The sequence below is a fragment of the Solenopsis invicta genome, chromosome 10 (genome assembly GCF_016802725.1).
Source record: "Solenopsis invicta isolate M01_SB chromosome 10, UNIL_Sinv_3.0, whole genome shotgun sequence".
In the NCBI taxonomy this organism is placed as follows: domain Eukaryota; kingdom Metazoa; phylum Arthropoda; class Insecta; order Hymenoptera; family Formicidae; genus Solenopsis; species Solenopsis invicta.
In genome coordinates this window covers 4,253,456-4,269,939 of record NC_052673.1, presented here as the reverse complement: position 1 = coordinate 4,269,939, position 16,484 = coordinate 4,253,456, and the positions used below count along the sequence as shown (strand labels likewise).

Here is a 16,484-nt window from a genome sequence, read left to right as displayed (position 1 = left end):
GCAAAGCTGACTTTGCCCGGGCAATGTCGACACTGCACACCATGCGGACTTTGCCCGTAACATATATACGTAATAAAAACGATTATAATAAACGTATATTGCACTAACGTATAAAAACCGTTTTACCTATATACATGTCACCTATATACACATACCTATACCTATACTTGTTTTATACCATACTTGCGTTTAATATACGTATAAAACAATCCAGTTCGTTTTGGGTTTATTGTGAATAGTCGACTAATAATCATTTATATATTAACTATTAAAAGTAGTGTGCTGGTGATTATTCCAAATAACCTAATTATGAAATCAATAATCTTTCCATATAAGAACTATTGGGGAATGATTATTGTAAATAATCTCATTATGAAATCAATAATCATTAATTCAAAAACTATTAGGAAATGATTATTGCGAATAATTCCAATCATTAGATACTACATAATCACTAATAGAGAATGAATAATCATTGTTGTAAGTCAATAGTGATTATTGGCTTTCCAATAGTTCATTTCCGTAAGGGAATGTCTATCAAAGTTATTCAGGAAAACAGTTTTCCACAGAAATTTGAAAGGAGAGGTAAACGGTTTTTGAAAAGAATTCTGAGTGCGCGCAAAAAGAGTGTTGGCAGTGCGGAGTTGTGGGACATTTCCGCGCGGAATGACTTCTGTAGAAAAGGGAAACTCGAATTAATCGAATTTTGTGGAGCGGGTTTGACTAAAGAACGGAGGGTTATGGAAAATTCTTGTCAAGCGCGTTTTACACTTATATCTTTTTCTATTGATTTTTACTGTTTTAGTTAACGCATGGCGTATCGCTTTCTCTTAGAATTTTCAATTTCTTGAGTAATTTAGAGGAAATGAGAAAGTTTTGATTTTAGTTTAAAATTTCTTCTTTTCGAGATTAAGATTTCATCCCAGGAAGGAGAGAGACGGTCAGAGATTTCTTTTCTTCAAAAACGGAGTTAGTTTGGGAATGGCTCGGACAGCACTCGGTAACTCGTGGCAGTGGCCCGGGGTAGAGCAGGAGGCCGTTGTGTTTCCCTGGAAAACCTTGTCTTGAGAGATGGATTTGAGGACCATTCTTTCCTCAGAAACTTAGCATTAGTTTCTATTCTTTTTAGAATTTCTTGATTTAACTCAAAGGAATGGATTTGCAGCAAACGGTGTTCAGTTTTCCGAAGCAGAGGCCCGGGTGAGAACAGAAGATCGTCATTTATGTTTGATATTGCTTAAAACGATGCTGGGTGACCTGTGGCAGAAACCCAGGGTAGAGCAGGAGGTTGTCAAGTAGATTGTGATTACAGACGCAAACGATGTTCAATAACTTGTGGCAAGAGCCTAGGATAGAGCAGGAGGTCGTCTGAATCGCGGAGGACGACGCTTGGTTACCCGTGGCAAAAGCTGGGGATGGAACAGAAGAGAGTCCAAGATTTTTTTTCTTCTCTCAGAATGGTATTGGTTTGGGAGTTAACGAAGCTTGGTAACCCATGGTAGGAGCTCGGAGTAGAGCAAGAGGTTGTCAAGCTTCCCTAGAAATCCTCGCCTTCGGATATTAGTTCTAAAGATTGTCCTTTTGTTAGGAGCTGAAAGCGAGCTTCAATTCTTTTTTTCTGGATCGCAAAAGACAGCGATCGGTGGCCTGAGGCAGAAGTTCAACGTGAAGCGGAGAATCGTCGGATTTAAGTCCTTTCGCGAGAACTTTGTCTTAAATTTAAGACTTGTCTTATGTTTAAGATATAGGAGACGAAAATTCGTGGCTAAAAGATGTTTTTTCCCTTACAGAGTTATTTTATTTTAAGTGAGATACTCGTCGGATTCTGATTTAATTTCACTTCTGAGATTCGTGCAAAGTGACGTTTTTCGTAAAAAAATTGCCGTAGTTCTTTTTAAAAAGACCACCTCGCTCCAGTTTTTAATTTGGGGTTTTTCCGTGGGCCTAAAAACGAATGGCGAGACGGAAACTTGGGATGCCTTTTAGGCATTGGGTTTCCGAGAGTCAATTCCTCTCTCCCTTGTCCGAAGAATAAAGAAAAAAGCACGCAAGACTCAAGGTGAAAAGTATAAACAGGCAAGAAGTCGTGAAAATTTTTTGGAAGCCTTCTGAGTTAGTTGTCGGGACAACAACTTTCAAAAAGAGTGCAGTGTGGCGTGCCCGCCCTGTAGAAGCTGCTATGTCGCGCTCATCGATTCATGCGAGGCGATCGATGAGCGCGACAGGAGAAGATCGTTCCCTGCCAACGGTTGTTGTTATTGTGTGTTCGGTCTTGGTTTTATTCTTGTAAAACAAGCTATTACTTATATTTTATTAAAGACCGTTAGTTTGTAAAGTATACCTTATTTATTATTTTTAAAGAACGTGTGTCCAATTGAAGTGCGCGAGTGTACGAGTGTACAAGATGACCTACCCGGTTGTAACAATACTAAGTAAAATTTCACAGTCATAGAGAGAGTATGCTATCTTCTCTATCTACTTACACGGTGGGACATTTACACTTCGGGTCTGGCACCGTGAGTGACTACAATAAATATCGGATCGATGATGACCAGATGATTAGTCATTATTATTATGGGAGTTTGGGGAGTTTGTGATCTAGCACTCAAAGTCGGCCATATTTAAAATTTTAACATGTTCCAACTACGGTAAAATGTTTCGTTCCATGCGATCTTACTTTTTGAATAGCATTCGTAGCGTCAACACAGAGTCTAAATATCTTTTCACATTTCGACTTTTAATTTTTTTCATAAAGTTTTTTTGACTATTTGTATTTCTGACCTTACTTATTTTTTTCAAGCTAATTGCAAAAATAAATATATTACAAAATTATTACTCGTGAACTATTGTTTCGATGCATAAAAGGAATTTTGCATAAACATTCGATGTGTTAATTACTATGCGGTCATTTTAATAATGTAGTATCTGGGAATTGTGAACCACTACATTTTTGCCATTTTTTCAACTTGAGTTAGCATTTTTCATGAGTATTTCGCAATATTCATGCATTTGGATGTTTCATGCAATTTCATAGTGTATTTAGTAGAGTTTTTGTGATTTCTTCGTGTTTTAATTGTAGGTAGTCATCATGCCGCGTCATAAGTATACAAGTTGTAACAAACCGCCTTTCCGCTCCCCCCTCGGACCGTCCATCGTTCCGGGCTGTCCGGCCGAACAACCGCCGGACAGCAGAAACCTGGCACATAGCGCCGAAAATACACTCAGATACCGGCGTAGCGCGCGTTGACGCATCCGCACGTGAGATCTGCGTGACAGATCTCCGCGCGCACGCGCTCGACCGGAGTGGCGACCGCCGGACCGATCTCGAGCAGCGGGGAGACCCCCACCGACTCCGTACCGTTCCGTACCCCCGCACCGTCCCTGCTCTCGAGATTCGGGTATATAAGCGCCGCCGCTCCGAGAGTCGAGCGGTCTTCTTCTCCGTCCACTCTCCGATCCATAGAAGAAGCCCATCCTAGCGCTCACTTGGGAGTTAAGAGCCTTAGCTTCCGCCAAGCAGTCTTGGCAAGAGCCTTCCGCCTCTCCGACACCGCCGATAGAAACGGGCTCAAGTACACCTTGGGCTCCACCAGGAGATCCTGGTCGACAATTCCCGATCCGCCGTCCCCGCTAAGGTATCGACTCACGACCTGGGGTGTGGAGTTCCGCGCCTCTACCAAGGGCTCTTGGCGTGAGTTGATCACCACCGCCGAACATCGCGGTATTAACCGCTCGCGACGGGAATCCCCGATCCGCGTACGTTCGCACCGAGCGCGCGTCATTCACGGCCGTGGCCACGGCCTTCGGCAAGGCCACGGTCTGCGCGCGTCAACACCGGCTTCGAGTTCTCGGAAAACTCGAGGCCGGAATTCCGCGAACTAAGTCGCGACAATAAGCGCGATTCCGATACCGCGGCAAGCACCAACTGTAAATACCGTTCGTTCCGTCCGCGCGTTCCGTTTCTCGTCCGTCCGTCCGCGCGTAGTCTGTAAGTTTTGTTGCGTCCGTCCGAGCGTCACCGCCATCCGTCCGTCCGCGCGTCATGGCCAAGCCACTCCACCTGTATATAGTCAACGCGAAATAAACGCACTATTGTATTTACCACCTAAAGCAAACGCAAGTCTAGTTTCTCTTGGCGACCTCCCTCCGCGTCCTGGTCCGTCCGCACTCACGCACCGCCCCGTGCGCGGAAAAAGACGGGTCGTTACAAAGTGAATTTAGTAAGCCAGCGATCGATGTTAATGTCTTAGTGGCTGTCATCAAAGAGGTGACGATTATAAAGAAAGCGGTGCGGTCGAGCATATAACATTGATAAAAGCAATTTGACTCGCTACATTTCGAAACTAAATGAGGCATACGTAGATCCTTTAACCGCATCGAATGAAAAATTGGGCAATTTTGTTTCATCGCTAAGTAACCACACTAGCGGGAAGAAATTGAACAAAAATAATTCCCCTAGTAGCAATTTTCTGCAAGACTGCTGTAAATCTTGTAGTAGATTCTTAAAAGATTCTGCTAACAGGACGTTATGATCTACTTCCTCATTCTGTTCAATTCTTCTGAAAGATTCTGCAGTCAAATTCTTGCAAGAAATTTGTATATATATCTGCTGCAAGATTTGTAAAATTCTTTCACCAGAATATTTTAGTATAGTCTTAAAATGGATTAGAAACAGATTAAATTTGAATTAAACATTTCATTTATGAATAAGATTAAATACCAATACAAATTGTTATTTACATGTAAAAATATAAAATTTTATGTGGAACAGCGTTACACGCACACGCACACGCCATGTTTGAAAAAAATGAGAGCGAGTATTCGTCTTGAGGTTACAACACAGAGCTCATAAAAATCTCACTGGAGTATGAGCTGAGAAGTCGGCCGCGGTGGCGCCTAGATATAACGCCGGTGGCCGCACTCGACTCACGAGAAGATCTTCCGCAGCGTGGCCACCTAGCGGTGGCACTAGCATTCACTTGTTAAATCCATTTTATTCCGAAATTGTTATAAACTTTGCAGCAGATCTTTCTGCCGCTGATTAAGCAGAATCTGTACAATATCTGCACAAGATCTGCGCGTCATTTCTGTTGTAAGAAATTTGCAGAAATCTGCAGATCATATTCGTGCAATATTTGCACAAGATCTGCGCACTACTTCTGTTAAAAAAATCTTATGTCATTCTGCTGAAGAACTTTGCTAGACTGCTTACAGACTGCAGTTGCGGGAAGAATCTGCTTCAAGATAGCTCAATATCTGTACCAAGTTTCTGCAAGCAGTTCATATACAAGTACAGTGCACGAATATTGAAGCAGTCTGCTAGCAATCTGCCAGCATAGCTCTTTTGGGAATAATCTTTTACACATTTGACTCAATTCTACTGCAATTAACTGCACACAGATTCTGTCCTGCAGAAAATGCCAGAAAATGCTACTAAGGTACATTGCAATGAATACGATGCAATCAAGCTGTGCACTTGAAATGTGCCAATTTAAAAATTGGCTATTAAATCTGTGTTTACTGTGAATTGGAATAATCAGATTATATGGATTTTATTTCTTTATCAGAATTATCTTAATTTTTTTTCTACATATTAAATAAAGAATACCACTAAAATATATCATTATCTTCCATTTTAAGTCGTGGCTTAAAACTCTCCAAAATTTTTGAAAATTTAAAAAATACACCTCGTTTTCAAGCATATCAAAATTTTACAACCGTTAAGCCTTTCAATAAACTTTTTAAGCCAGTACTTGCTTTTTGAGGTGTATTAGAGAATCTAACCTTTCAGGTGCGTAAAATATCAATTTTTGTGGTGGTTAACATTTAAAAAAAAACCCGGCTCACAACTCTTCAAACTCCCCTATATTATGTTAGTTAAAAAACTTTTATGTTGAGAATAACTCAAATAAGAGTCGAAACGTTCATATTTTTGTAATTTGACTGTATAGAATAAATTTTTTGTGCGCATTGACAACAGCGCTGATTCTCATTAACTTTTGCTCGATATTTTTCTATTTGTTAAAAGTTATAATCATAAAAAGATTATGAAAATTATAACGGGTTTTCAACTTTCCAGGTCCATCTTAGTACTATTCCATATGAGTTTGCCACTTTCCACGCGAAACACGGTCTATCCTACCTTCTCTGCTTAGGGTCAAAACGAGATCAATGACTATACCGTTCCACATGGATTTGCGACTTTCTACACGAAGCGAGGTCCATCTCATATCTCCCTTTCCTTTCGGAGCGAATCAAATATAATTGTTACATTTTATATGAATTTTGATTTTCAACGTAAATATACTATATTAACGTAAATTATATGAATGTCTCAGAATGAAAAAAGTTTGTTTTGACTGCACACAAAATATTTCTATTTACATTTTAAATGTACATACAATATCAATTTAAATACAGTAGCTATATTCCAATGCTCATTTAGCACGATACTGAAGCATAGCCAGTATGATTACTTTTAATATGTAATTACATATTGCAATTTTATGAATTTATTGATTTAACATACAATTACAATGGTTTAATATGTTTTTTCCATGTAAAGAAAGTTCTCTGAAACCGTATTCCACGGTGTAATAAACAAATTCAATTAAGCTAAATAAATTACTTTTGATACATTATACTAATATTACAAGCAAATACATGAACCCAAAAGGCAAAGAAAAATGTGTAATTTTAAATTAAGTGCGTTAACAGCATATGATTTGCTAGAGCACATTTATATTTAGTTAAAATGTGTCGCATTATTTATTATTACTTCTGACTGCTGCCAAACTTTGGTTGGCAAAAAACGGAGGGAGTATGCCTTTCACCGAAGTCGTACCTTTGTTACCTTAGTTCTCAGTAACTACAGCCGTGCTGTAGCCGTACACCCAAATCAGTTGCGAGTACAGAGAGGTCTTTCTCGAAATTAAAAGTAATAAAAAATTACTTAAGAAACACTATGTTATACTTGTTTTTGTCATGAGTTTCGCATGGAAAGAATACATGTATGTATGAGCAAGGGAAGGGCCCCGCTTTTTCTTTTGTACAATTTGTACCATCACCCCGAAGAATTCTAACCTAACCCTAATCAAATTTCTTAGTAATGAAAATATAGTTCCATTCATAAAATTTTTTACGTTAATAATTTTTAAATCAAGGATGAACGACGGCTAAAATCTCTTGAAAATCACACAGAAATATGACTTTACAATATATATCAAGCTTATCAGAGCTGCTTCTTCTAAAGAATAATTACTGTCGACCTGTGTAATTAATTTACTCTTACATCAAGATATAAAAATTAAAATAATTTTTTAATAGTTTAATTTTACCAACCTCAAGTAAAAAATAGTAATTTATTAAAATTATATTAATTAATAATTTTAAATATTACACATATTGACACAAGTCATCTGACTTTAGTTGATATTCCAAGACAGAATAATTCTTGCGTCAAAATGTATATTTTTCTAAAGTTTTCTGAATATAAATTTAGTTGAATCATATGACTTACCTTTTATTATTGGAATGCCGTTACTAAATTCAATTACTTTTTCTGCGAGTTGTTGAGTGTTACCATTTGGAAGGGATCTCGCTGGACTACTGGTGACAACGTTCCTCTTGTATTTGCAAAGTGCAGCATCCTTAAACACGTCTAACATTTCACTGACGCGTGCTGCATATCCTGCTAATGCGACTAATTCCTGGTTTTTTAACAAAAATTGTATTTATAATAATATTTTAAACGTATCTCTTCGAAATCTTTAACTCTGGTGTTCCGCACGCGCGCATTTGGATTTATACTTTAATTTCAAAATATGCAAGATTAAAAAAATTAATATGAATTGAAGTACGTACTTTATAAGATGACATAAGTCGTTCGACAGCATCTGCGCCAGAGCTCAGAAGATTTTTCGAAGTGGTCAGATATCTTGTTCGTTCACTTACTCCTCCTAAGTAATAGACGTAATTGTATTATATTTGTAACTCTTAATGTTAATATTAATATTACAATCATTATATGTTATTATTAATCTTCTCTTTTTTTCTCGTATGATAAACATGTATTTGGATTAGCTGAAAAATCGAAAAGTACTGTGGTCAGAACGAAATAATGCTTGAAAGTTATGTTTTGGCCTCAGAATAAAATCCCCAAAAATGCTTTCTCTAATTTGACATCTCTTTTATTCCGTATTGCGTGTTCCGTATTCTGTGTCTTTGTTCCTAACAGGATCCAAGTTTTAAAACATGAAATAAAATACTAAAATAAGTAGTAGAGAGAAATATTTTTACGTTGCTGTATCAATACAAATTAAACAAGAATGCTTTTTACGGTTGCAGCTAGGTCTTTGTGCTTGTATTGTTTGTGTAATTTTATATACTTTCCTTAAGTTTAATAAACTGCGCGCCGAATTAATTTTCAGTCATAACACAATTTTAAATTGAACAAGATTATGTAATATTATGTATTATTAAATATTAACCCTTTTTACCCCTGAAAAAACTATAAAGAAATTATTGCAAAAAATATCACTTTCCAGGGTTCAGATCTGGGACCTCCCGATATTTTTCGCAATAATTTCTTTACAGTTTTTTCAGATAAAAAAAGGGTTAATATTTAATAGTACGTAATATTACTTAATTTTGTTCAATTTAAAATTATTATGACTGAAAATTAATTTCGGCGCGCAGTTCATTGAACTTGAGGAAAATATATAAAATCACACAAACAATACAAGCACGAAGACCTAGCTGCGACCGTAAAAAGTATTCTTGTTCAATTTGTACTAAAATAAGTGTTTTAAAAAACTAATTAAAGAATTTATTGCTAAAAACCTCGGTTAGCGCAATATTTTTTGCAATAAATATTTTACAGTTTTTTAGGATGAAGGGAAATAATAAATACTTGTAAGCACAAAAAATTATTAAATTGATTAGCAATTCAATTTCCGTGATATTACTTTCTAGGTTTTTCTTAAAAAGCTGTGTTTTAAGCCCGACAAGTATACGACGCGTACTTCTTTTGAAATCTTGTAAATGTTTGTAAATTGTAAATATACGTGTTGTGTCTTTAAAGTCGTGAATGAATGAGACGATGACTGACACAAAAAAAGTATATACATTACCGGCCAAAATTATATCACCTTTCGATTTTTGAAGCATAATTTTTATCAAAGTGTATCAAATGCACTCAAAATTTTATAGTAAATTCTTGATGGAAGGTACACCTCGTATATAAAGTATAATAAGATTTGACAACATACACTGTAATCTTCGAATTTTTTATTAATTTTTTCATAGTTGCACTTTTGTCCTTTTCTGTTTTTCGTGTCGCAATCATTGTTTTCACCACCATAACTTAGTTTTAGCAGTTAAATTTAATATTCCACATTATTTATACTTGTTACGGCTTAAAATTAATTATGATTCAAATTTTACATATTTTGAAAATTTGAAATAAAAATAATTTTTCACATGTTGCTGTTTTTATTATTTAATAAAAAGTTATTATTTACGTAAGTTATATTTATCATTAAAATATATTATGATTTAAGAGATTTGTGCCTTTAAAAAGAAATTATCAAAAATAATTGAAAAATGATATAATTTTGGCCGGTATTGTATTTAATTATACAGATTAATATCGTAATGCACGTGGTACTTGAATATCGGAAGTCTGTAGAATGTCTGTCTGTATGTATGCATGTATCTGTGTAAGGCAGATTTTCAAGGTGCGCGTATAACGCTCCCACTAGTGCGCTCTGTGTGTATTGTGTAGCGCGGCAAATATGAGTCCTTAACAACACTTCCCCTTTTTAGTGTCGAACAAAGTCTTTGAATCGGTGAGGAGCTATTTTTCTTTGGTTGGAGCTCCTGAGCTGTACTTGTCTTGGTTGAGAGCTTTTGATGTAATTTGGAGTGTCAGCTAATTGGTTGTCAGGTTCTGTGTGATCTTCTGATGTAGATGCGGATGGAACATTTGGTGGTTCCTTACCAAGTGGTTGATCAAATGTTGGAATGTCAAAAATATCCAGAAGGATATCTAATAGTATAATAGTTGATTGTATTGTTCAGCTTTGCTTGAGATTCTGAGTCTCAGCTGATTTGCGTGCGATCTGACTAAACGATCTTTTGTGCCCAAAAGGACATTGTATAGTACCCGATCAATGCGTTTAATTATTTTTTCTGGAGTCCACTGCCATTTGTTATTGTTGTTCTATATATCTTGACGTATACTGTATCGTCTGGTTCAAATTGTTTTGCCTTGACATGTTTTTGGTTATACTGATGTTCCGTTTGACCTTGTTCTTGTCCTTGTAATGTTGTTTTGCTTCTGGAGGTTTGAGTAGATCAAACATCAAATGATTTGAGCTGAGCGTTTTGAGTGGCTTGCCCAGGAATGCTTCAGCTGGAGATAACTTATTTGGAAGATTTGAATTTAGCGTTAAACGATAATGTTGAAGGAAAACGGGCAGGTGTTCCTTAATATTTTCCTCTGCCTTGAGTTTTTGTACGTCTCTTTTAAAGGTGTCTCTCTTTTAAAGCGTTCTGTTTGTTCGTTTGAACTTGGATAAAACGGAGGACAACGAAGATGTGTAATGCTCTTGGAAATACAGAAAGATTAGAAAACCTTAAATGTAAATTGTCTGTGTCAATGGTGTTTGGGATTCCAAAACAAGCAAGAATATTTACAAGAATTTCAACAGTTTTCGAAACTGTGATATTAGAACCTTAACTTAGTTTCCGCCCAAAAAAGGCTGAGAAAAAACGTTTATTGGAAAAAATTTGTACAAATTATTTCAATGAAAGTATTTTCCATCACCTTCTACAAATTTCTTCCATCTTTCTGGCAACTGAGTGATACCATCTCAATAAAACAATTTCGGTTTCGAAACAATCCATTCGTCCACTTATTCTCGTACTTCTTGAACATTTCGGAAGCGTGTACCACTCATATGCTGCATCGATCTAAACAAGTGGTAATCAGAAGGCGCTATGTCTGGTGAGTATGCTGAGTGAGGAAGAGTTTCCCATTTGAGTTGCATCAATATTTCCTTGATGGTTTTTCCAGTGTGTGGCCGAGCGTTATCATAAAGGAGAATAACTTTGCGCCTGTTACTCACTATTGCTGATCTTTTTTGCAATAGCTCATCATTTAATTTGTTCAATTGACATTTATAAAAATTGGCAGTAACAGTTTGGTTTCAGCAGCTCGTAATACAGCACTCCTTGCTGATCCCACTAATTTTTCTGAACCCATTCATTTTTCACAAAGCAAAAAAAATTGTTATTTATACAAACAATTGTTTATGCTGACTGAATGTTATCGAGAAATGTCAGAACTAAGAAAAAAGTACCAGATGCGTTAGTAATGACTACTAGAACTTTTTAGATCGCCATCTAACATTTGCGGGCGAAAACTAAGTTAAGGTTAAAATAGATGTCGTTGGATAGATTTCCGGCCATTTAAAGTAAGAATCTACAAGTAGAAAATAGTATTCTCTTATGATGCTATCATGATCTATGTGAAACCTTTTCCATGGTTTTATTGGAGTAGATCAACTTTGCGAGAAAACTACGACTAGAGTTCTCGCTGCTAAAGCGCAATTATTGCATGTTTTGACAGTGTTTTCTATTTGAAAATCCCTTTCAGGCCAATATACATGTGAGTGAGCAATAGCCTTCATGCACTGTATTCCTGGATGACCTTTGTGTAATTGTCTAAGGATTTGATTTTGATAACGTGTAGGAATAACAACGCAATCTTGCAGCATTAAGCAATCTTGTGTTACTGATAAAGCTTCTAGACGACGATAAAATGATGACCTGAGCGTCACCCAAGGATGTTGGCCAACTAGATAATGTGTATTGTTTTACTTATTGTAAGGTAAGGTCTGTTTTAGTCGCTTCCTGAATATGTTTGAAGGTGATTGGTGTATTCTGCATTGAATCTTGAAAGATGGCAGTAATATCTTCTTCCAATTGAATCGAAGCAATAACGGTTTTTTTCAGGTTTGTTTTGCTGATTGATTAACCTGGATAAGATATCTGCATGACCAAATTCAGATGTTTCAACGTATTGAATTTGGAAATCACATGCAAAAAGTTGGAGAGCCCAACGCTGAAGTCGGTTGGCCGTATGTACTGGAATGCCTTCATTGTAACCAGAAATAGCGAGAAGTGGCTTGTGATCTGTTTCAAGAATAAATAGTCTACCGAAAATTATTTTATGAAACTTAGTGACAGCAAAAATTAAAGCCAGCCCTTTTTTTTCAATTTGGTTGTACTGCTTTTCGGTTTCTGTAAAATCACGAGCAGCGTGACGAATGACTTTAACTAAATGATCTGGAAATTTATCTAAAATGTAGGTGCCAATGCCATCATTAGAAGCGTTTGCTACAACTAAAATCTCGTACTTAGGATTGTAATGTGTGAGCAAAAGGTTGGATTGCAAAATCCGTTTGAATTGCTTGAATGGCTCATGACATTGACGAGTCCAGCTCCAGGATGAATTTTGTTTAAGGAGTTAGTCAAGGGTTCGTCTGAAAAAATGCATTTGCGGAATAAACCGACCGTAATAATTGACAGCATCTAAAAATGAACGTAACATTGATTGATTTGAAGGAATTGGCCTGTCAATTATAACAGCAACTTTTTGGGCATCTGGTTGTAAACCCTAACCATCAATAATATAGCCCAAGTATTTGATTTGTTGCGTGAAAAATGAGCACTTCTCAAGACGGATACGAAATCCGTAAGATTGGATGCATTCAAACAATTTTAATAAATATTGGTTATGTTCTTGTTCCGTTGCCCCTCCTACGACTAAGTCGTCAATATGAGCAAAAACATTGTTGAGGGTTGCAATTATAGAATCGACAATGGCTTGAAATTGGAACGGTAGTAATACCAAAGGGTAAACGGTTATAGACGGTTATAGAGTTCTTTATGCGTGTTAATAGTTAGAAAATGTCGTAATTGTTCTTTAATGTGGAAGAAAGCATTTGAAAGATTGATATGACTAAAATAATTGCAAGTTGAGCAAATATTCCATCTGGATATGGAAGTAAATGCCGATTAGGTTGTAAAGAATTATTTATATCTATAAAAAAATCAGCACAGATGCATATACTACCATTCTTTTTACGGACTACAACAATGGGCGCAGCCCAATCTGAATAATTGACTGGAGAAGTGATACCTGCTTGTTCGAGACGTGTGAGTTCTATGTCGACAAGCGTACAATTGAATAAGCGACAGATCTCTTTGCACGGAAAACAGGTCTAGCGTCTGGTTTTAAGTAAAACTGTACATTGGTTTTTGTGCATCAACCTATTTTTTCTTTGAAAATCTCATAAAACTTCTGCTTGAGAGATTCTGTGTACAAATTGTTTATGTCGCTAGGAGAATGTGCAGTGTGATTGTAGAAGCTGTAAATGGACAGTTCCAGAGATTAAAATTATTCAACCAATTCAATCCATTAATATTTAGATCAGGATTGGAAGTGATAAAACAACGTAATTGTTTAGTCTGTTTAAAGAGACCGTACAGTCAATTTCATGTAAAATTTTCAAAATATTACCTAAAGCATCCCGCGTAATTTTTATAGATACTTGAACTGGTGGCTAACCAAGAGAGTGCTACGTATCTTGGGAAATGATGGTAATATCTGAGCTTGTAAGTTGGAGTTTCACCGGTTAAGAATTTATCTCAACGTCGACATATTTCCGCAATGGTACTGTGTTGACCTGGTTGACTACGGAAATAAGGCTTGCCTGTGGCTGCTGTGGTTTCTTTGTTGCAGAATTTGCCATTAACTTCTTGCTGGAATAGCAATATCCGTCCTTGTGACTAATATTGTTACATTTTTGGCACTTGTAGTTTTTGTAGGTGCAGAGCTTTGAATACGCTGCCAAATCAATCAAGGTGTTGAAGGAGAATGATTTGAATCTATTGATTGATTTTTGCGTGTTTGATGTGATTAATCCTTCTTCCCTTTTTTAATGAATTTCCTTGTTCTCATTTTTGGGATAAATTTTTTATAACTGCAACAGTTCCCGCTTTTAAGTTTTGTATTAATGAAGAATCGATTTTGAGATTTATAAGGCGCTGACATTGTGTTGTGAGATCCTCGATTGTGATTAAATCTGACTTTGAATCTATGAGGTTAAGAAGCTTAGTACGAATATTAGCATCGGCAGGAGAACGCATCCCTCAGAAAAAAATTAAACATTTAAATTGATCTTTTGGTTTTTCGCTATAAAAAATGCTATAAATATTACAAAGAACAAAATACTTAATAATCGGGATCACAAGTGTATAGCGTTGACGCGTACCACGGCGTGGTGCGAGAGTATAAAAGAGCGGTGCGGTGCCAAGCTATCCTTCTCCTCGCCGCGCGCCACTTACCGTCGCGGCGTCGCCTATAGTCGGGCCGCGGTGGGCGGTCCTACGGCTCAGGTAAGCGACCGTTTGTCTCTTTGCGCGGTCTTATTCGATCGACTTTAACATTTTATTACTCGAAAGTTATTGTAAATATCGCAAAATGGTATTAGACTTTTTGATTTATCTCGATCCCTTCTACCTCATCGTGATAATCAATCTGTATACATCGCTCTGGGACACCCTGTATGTGTGTGCGTGCGTGCGTGCGTGTGTGTGTGTGCGCGCGCGCGCACACACGCACGCACGCACACATAAAATATAAACAATATCTTAATGTAAGTGGCAAGTGTATCAACACATTTTAAACGAGAAATGCTGTATCGATCGAAAGCAGATCGTCACGCTTAATAACTTTTTAAGTAAATTTACAAACATTACAAGATTCCCCAAAATACATATACTGTACATATAGGGTGTTCTATTAGGAGTACAAATTGAAAACCGCCGTTTTTTGTCAAAATTTGACGATTAATTGTTGAAAAATGGTTACATACTTATTCTTGAAAGTATTGTCCATCGCTGGCCACTACTTTCTCCCTTTCGGGCAGCATACGAATCCCGCGTCGAAAAAACTGCTCGTCTTTTGCGGCGATCCACGAATCGACCCAGTTTTTGGCCTCTTCGTAATAATGGAAGTGCTGCTCAGCCAGGCCATGCGCCATTGATCGGAACAAGTGGTAATCTGAAGGGGCGATGTCAGGAGAATACGGCTGATGAGGTAAGACGTCCCATTTCAATGTTTCCAGATAGGTTTTAACGACCTGAGCAACATGTGGCCGAGCGTTGTCGTGCAGCAACATCACTTTTTCGTGTCTTTGCTCGTATTGTGGCCGTTTTTCCTGCAATACTCGGCTCAAACACATTAGTTGCGTTCGGTAGCGAGCTCTTGTGATGGTTTTACCCGGTTGCAACAGCTCATAATAAATCACGCCGAGCTGGTCCCACCAAATACACAGCATGAGCTTCGAGCCATGGATGTTTGGCTTGGCCGTCGATGTTGATGCATGGCCGCGGTAGCCCCACGATTTTTTTCGCTTTGGATTATCATAATGGATCCACTTTTCATTGCCGGTTACAATACGATGCAGAAAACCCTTCCGTTTTTGCCGTTGGAGTAGCTGTTCGCACGCGAAAAAACGCCGTTCGACGTCTCTCGGCTTTAATTCGTATGGCACCTAGTGTCCATGCTTTTGGATCATTCCCAGGGTTTTCAAACGATGTGAAATAGCTTGTTGAGTCACGCCCAATGAATCTGCAAGCTCCTGTTGCGTTTGAGATGAATCTTCATTCAGTAATGTTTCCAATTGTGCGTCTTCAAACTTTTTCACCTGTCCGGGACGCTCCTTGTCTTCTACGCCGAAATCACCACTTTTGAAGCGTTGGAACCATTCTCGACACGTTCTTTTACTAATGGAAGCCTCACCATAAGTTTTTACAATCATTCGACGCGCCTCAGCCGCAGATTTTTTCGAATTGAAGACGAAAAGCAAAACTTCCCGCAAATGACGCTTATTGGACACAAATTTCGACATTTTCGATCACAAAAAATATATAACGCCGATAAAAATTCACAACTGCAATGATAAGGAATTGTTGCCAGATGCCCAACCTTACATTTAAAATTTTTGATCTAACGTTTGGCGCCAACATTTACCGCTGGCGCCATCTACTGAAAAACGGCGGTTTTCAATTTGTACTCCTAATACAATTTGCGACCGAAATTTTAATAGCGTATTCTTAACTTAAAAATTAGAAAAAATCCTGATACAAAACTGTCGAGGCTATATTACTTTTAAGTGGGAAGTATTTATAAGTTATGTTCCAAAACATTTTCAAGGAAAATTTTATTCAATGTGATATAATATATGTTAAGTGTGTTATATATTTCGAGTAAAATTTTATTCGGAAAGGACGTTTTAGAACCTAACCTAACCATAATAGAACGAATCAGACAGTTTAAAGTTCACACACTCGGATGATACATTATACATTGACAGAGAATTCTCTTACGCTCTTGTAAATTTCTTCTTCTT

At 37.2% G+C, this 16,484-nt stretch overlaps 1 protein-coding gene across 1 annotated transcript in view; it reads right to left on the bottom strand.

Moving 5' to 3' along the window:
- The window catches only part of LOC105198748 (ATP-binding cassette sub-family D member), a 105,269-nt gene that overhangs the window by 36,092 nt on the left and 52,693 nt on the right, over positions 1 to 16,484 (bottom strand). The window contains exons 4-5 of the mRNA XM_039454681.1: positions 7,864 to 7,958; positions 7,520 to 7,709 (exon numbers count right to left, since the gene is read on the bottom strand). Coding sequence (XP_039310615.1) covers positions 7,520 to 7,709; positions 7,864 to 7,958 — 285 coding nt within the window. The remainder of the gene's footprint in view (positions 1 to 7,519; positions 7,710 to 7,863; positions 7,959 to 16,484) is intronic.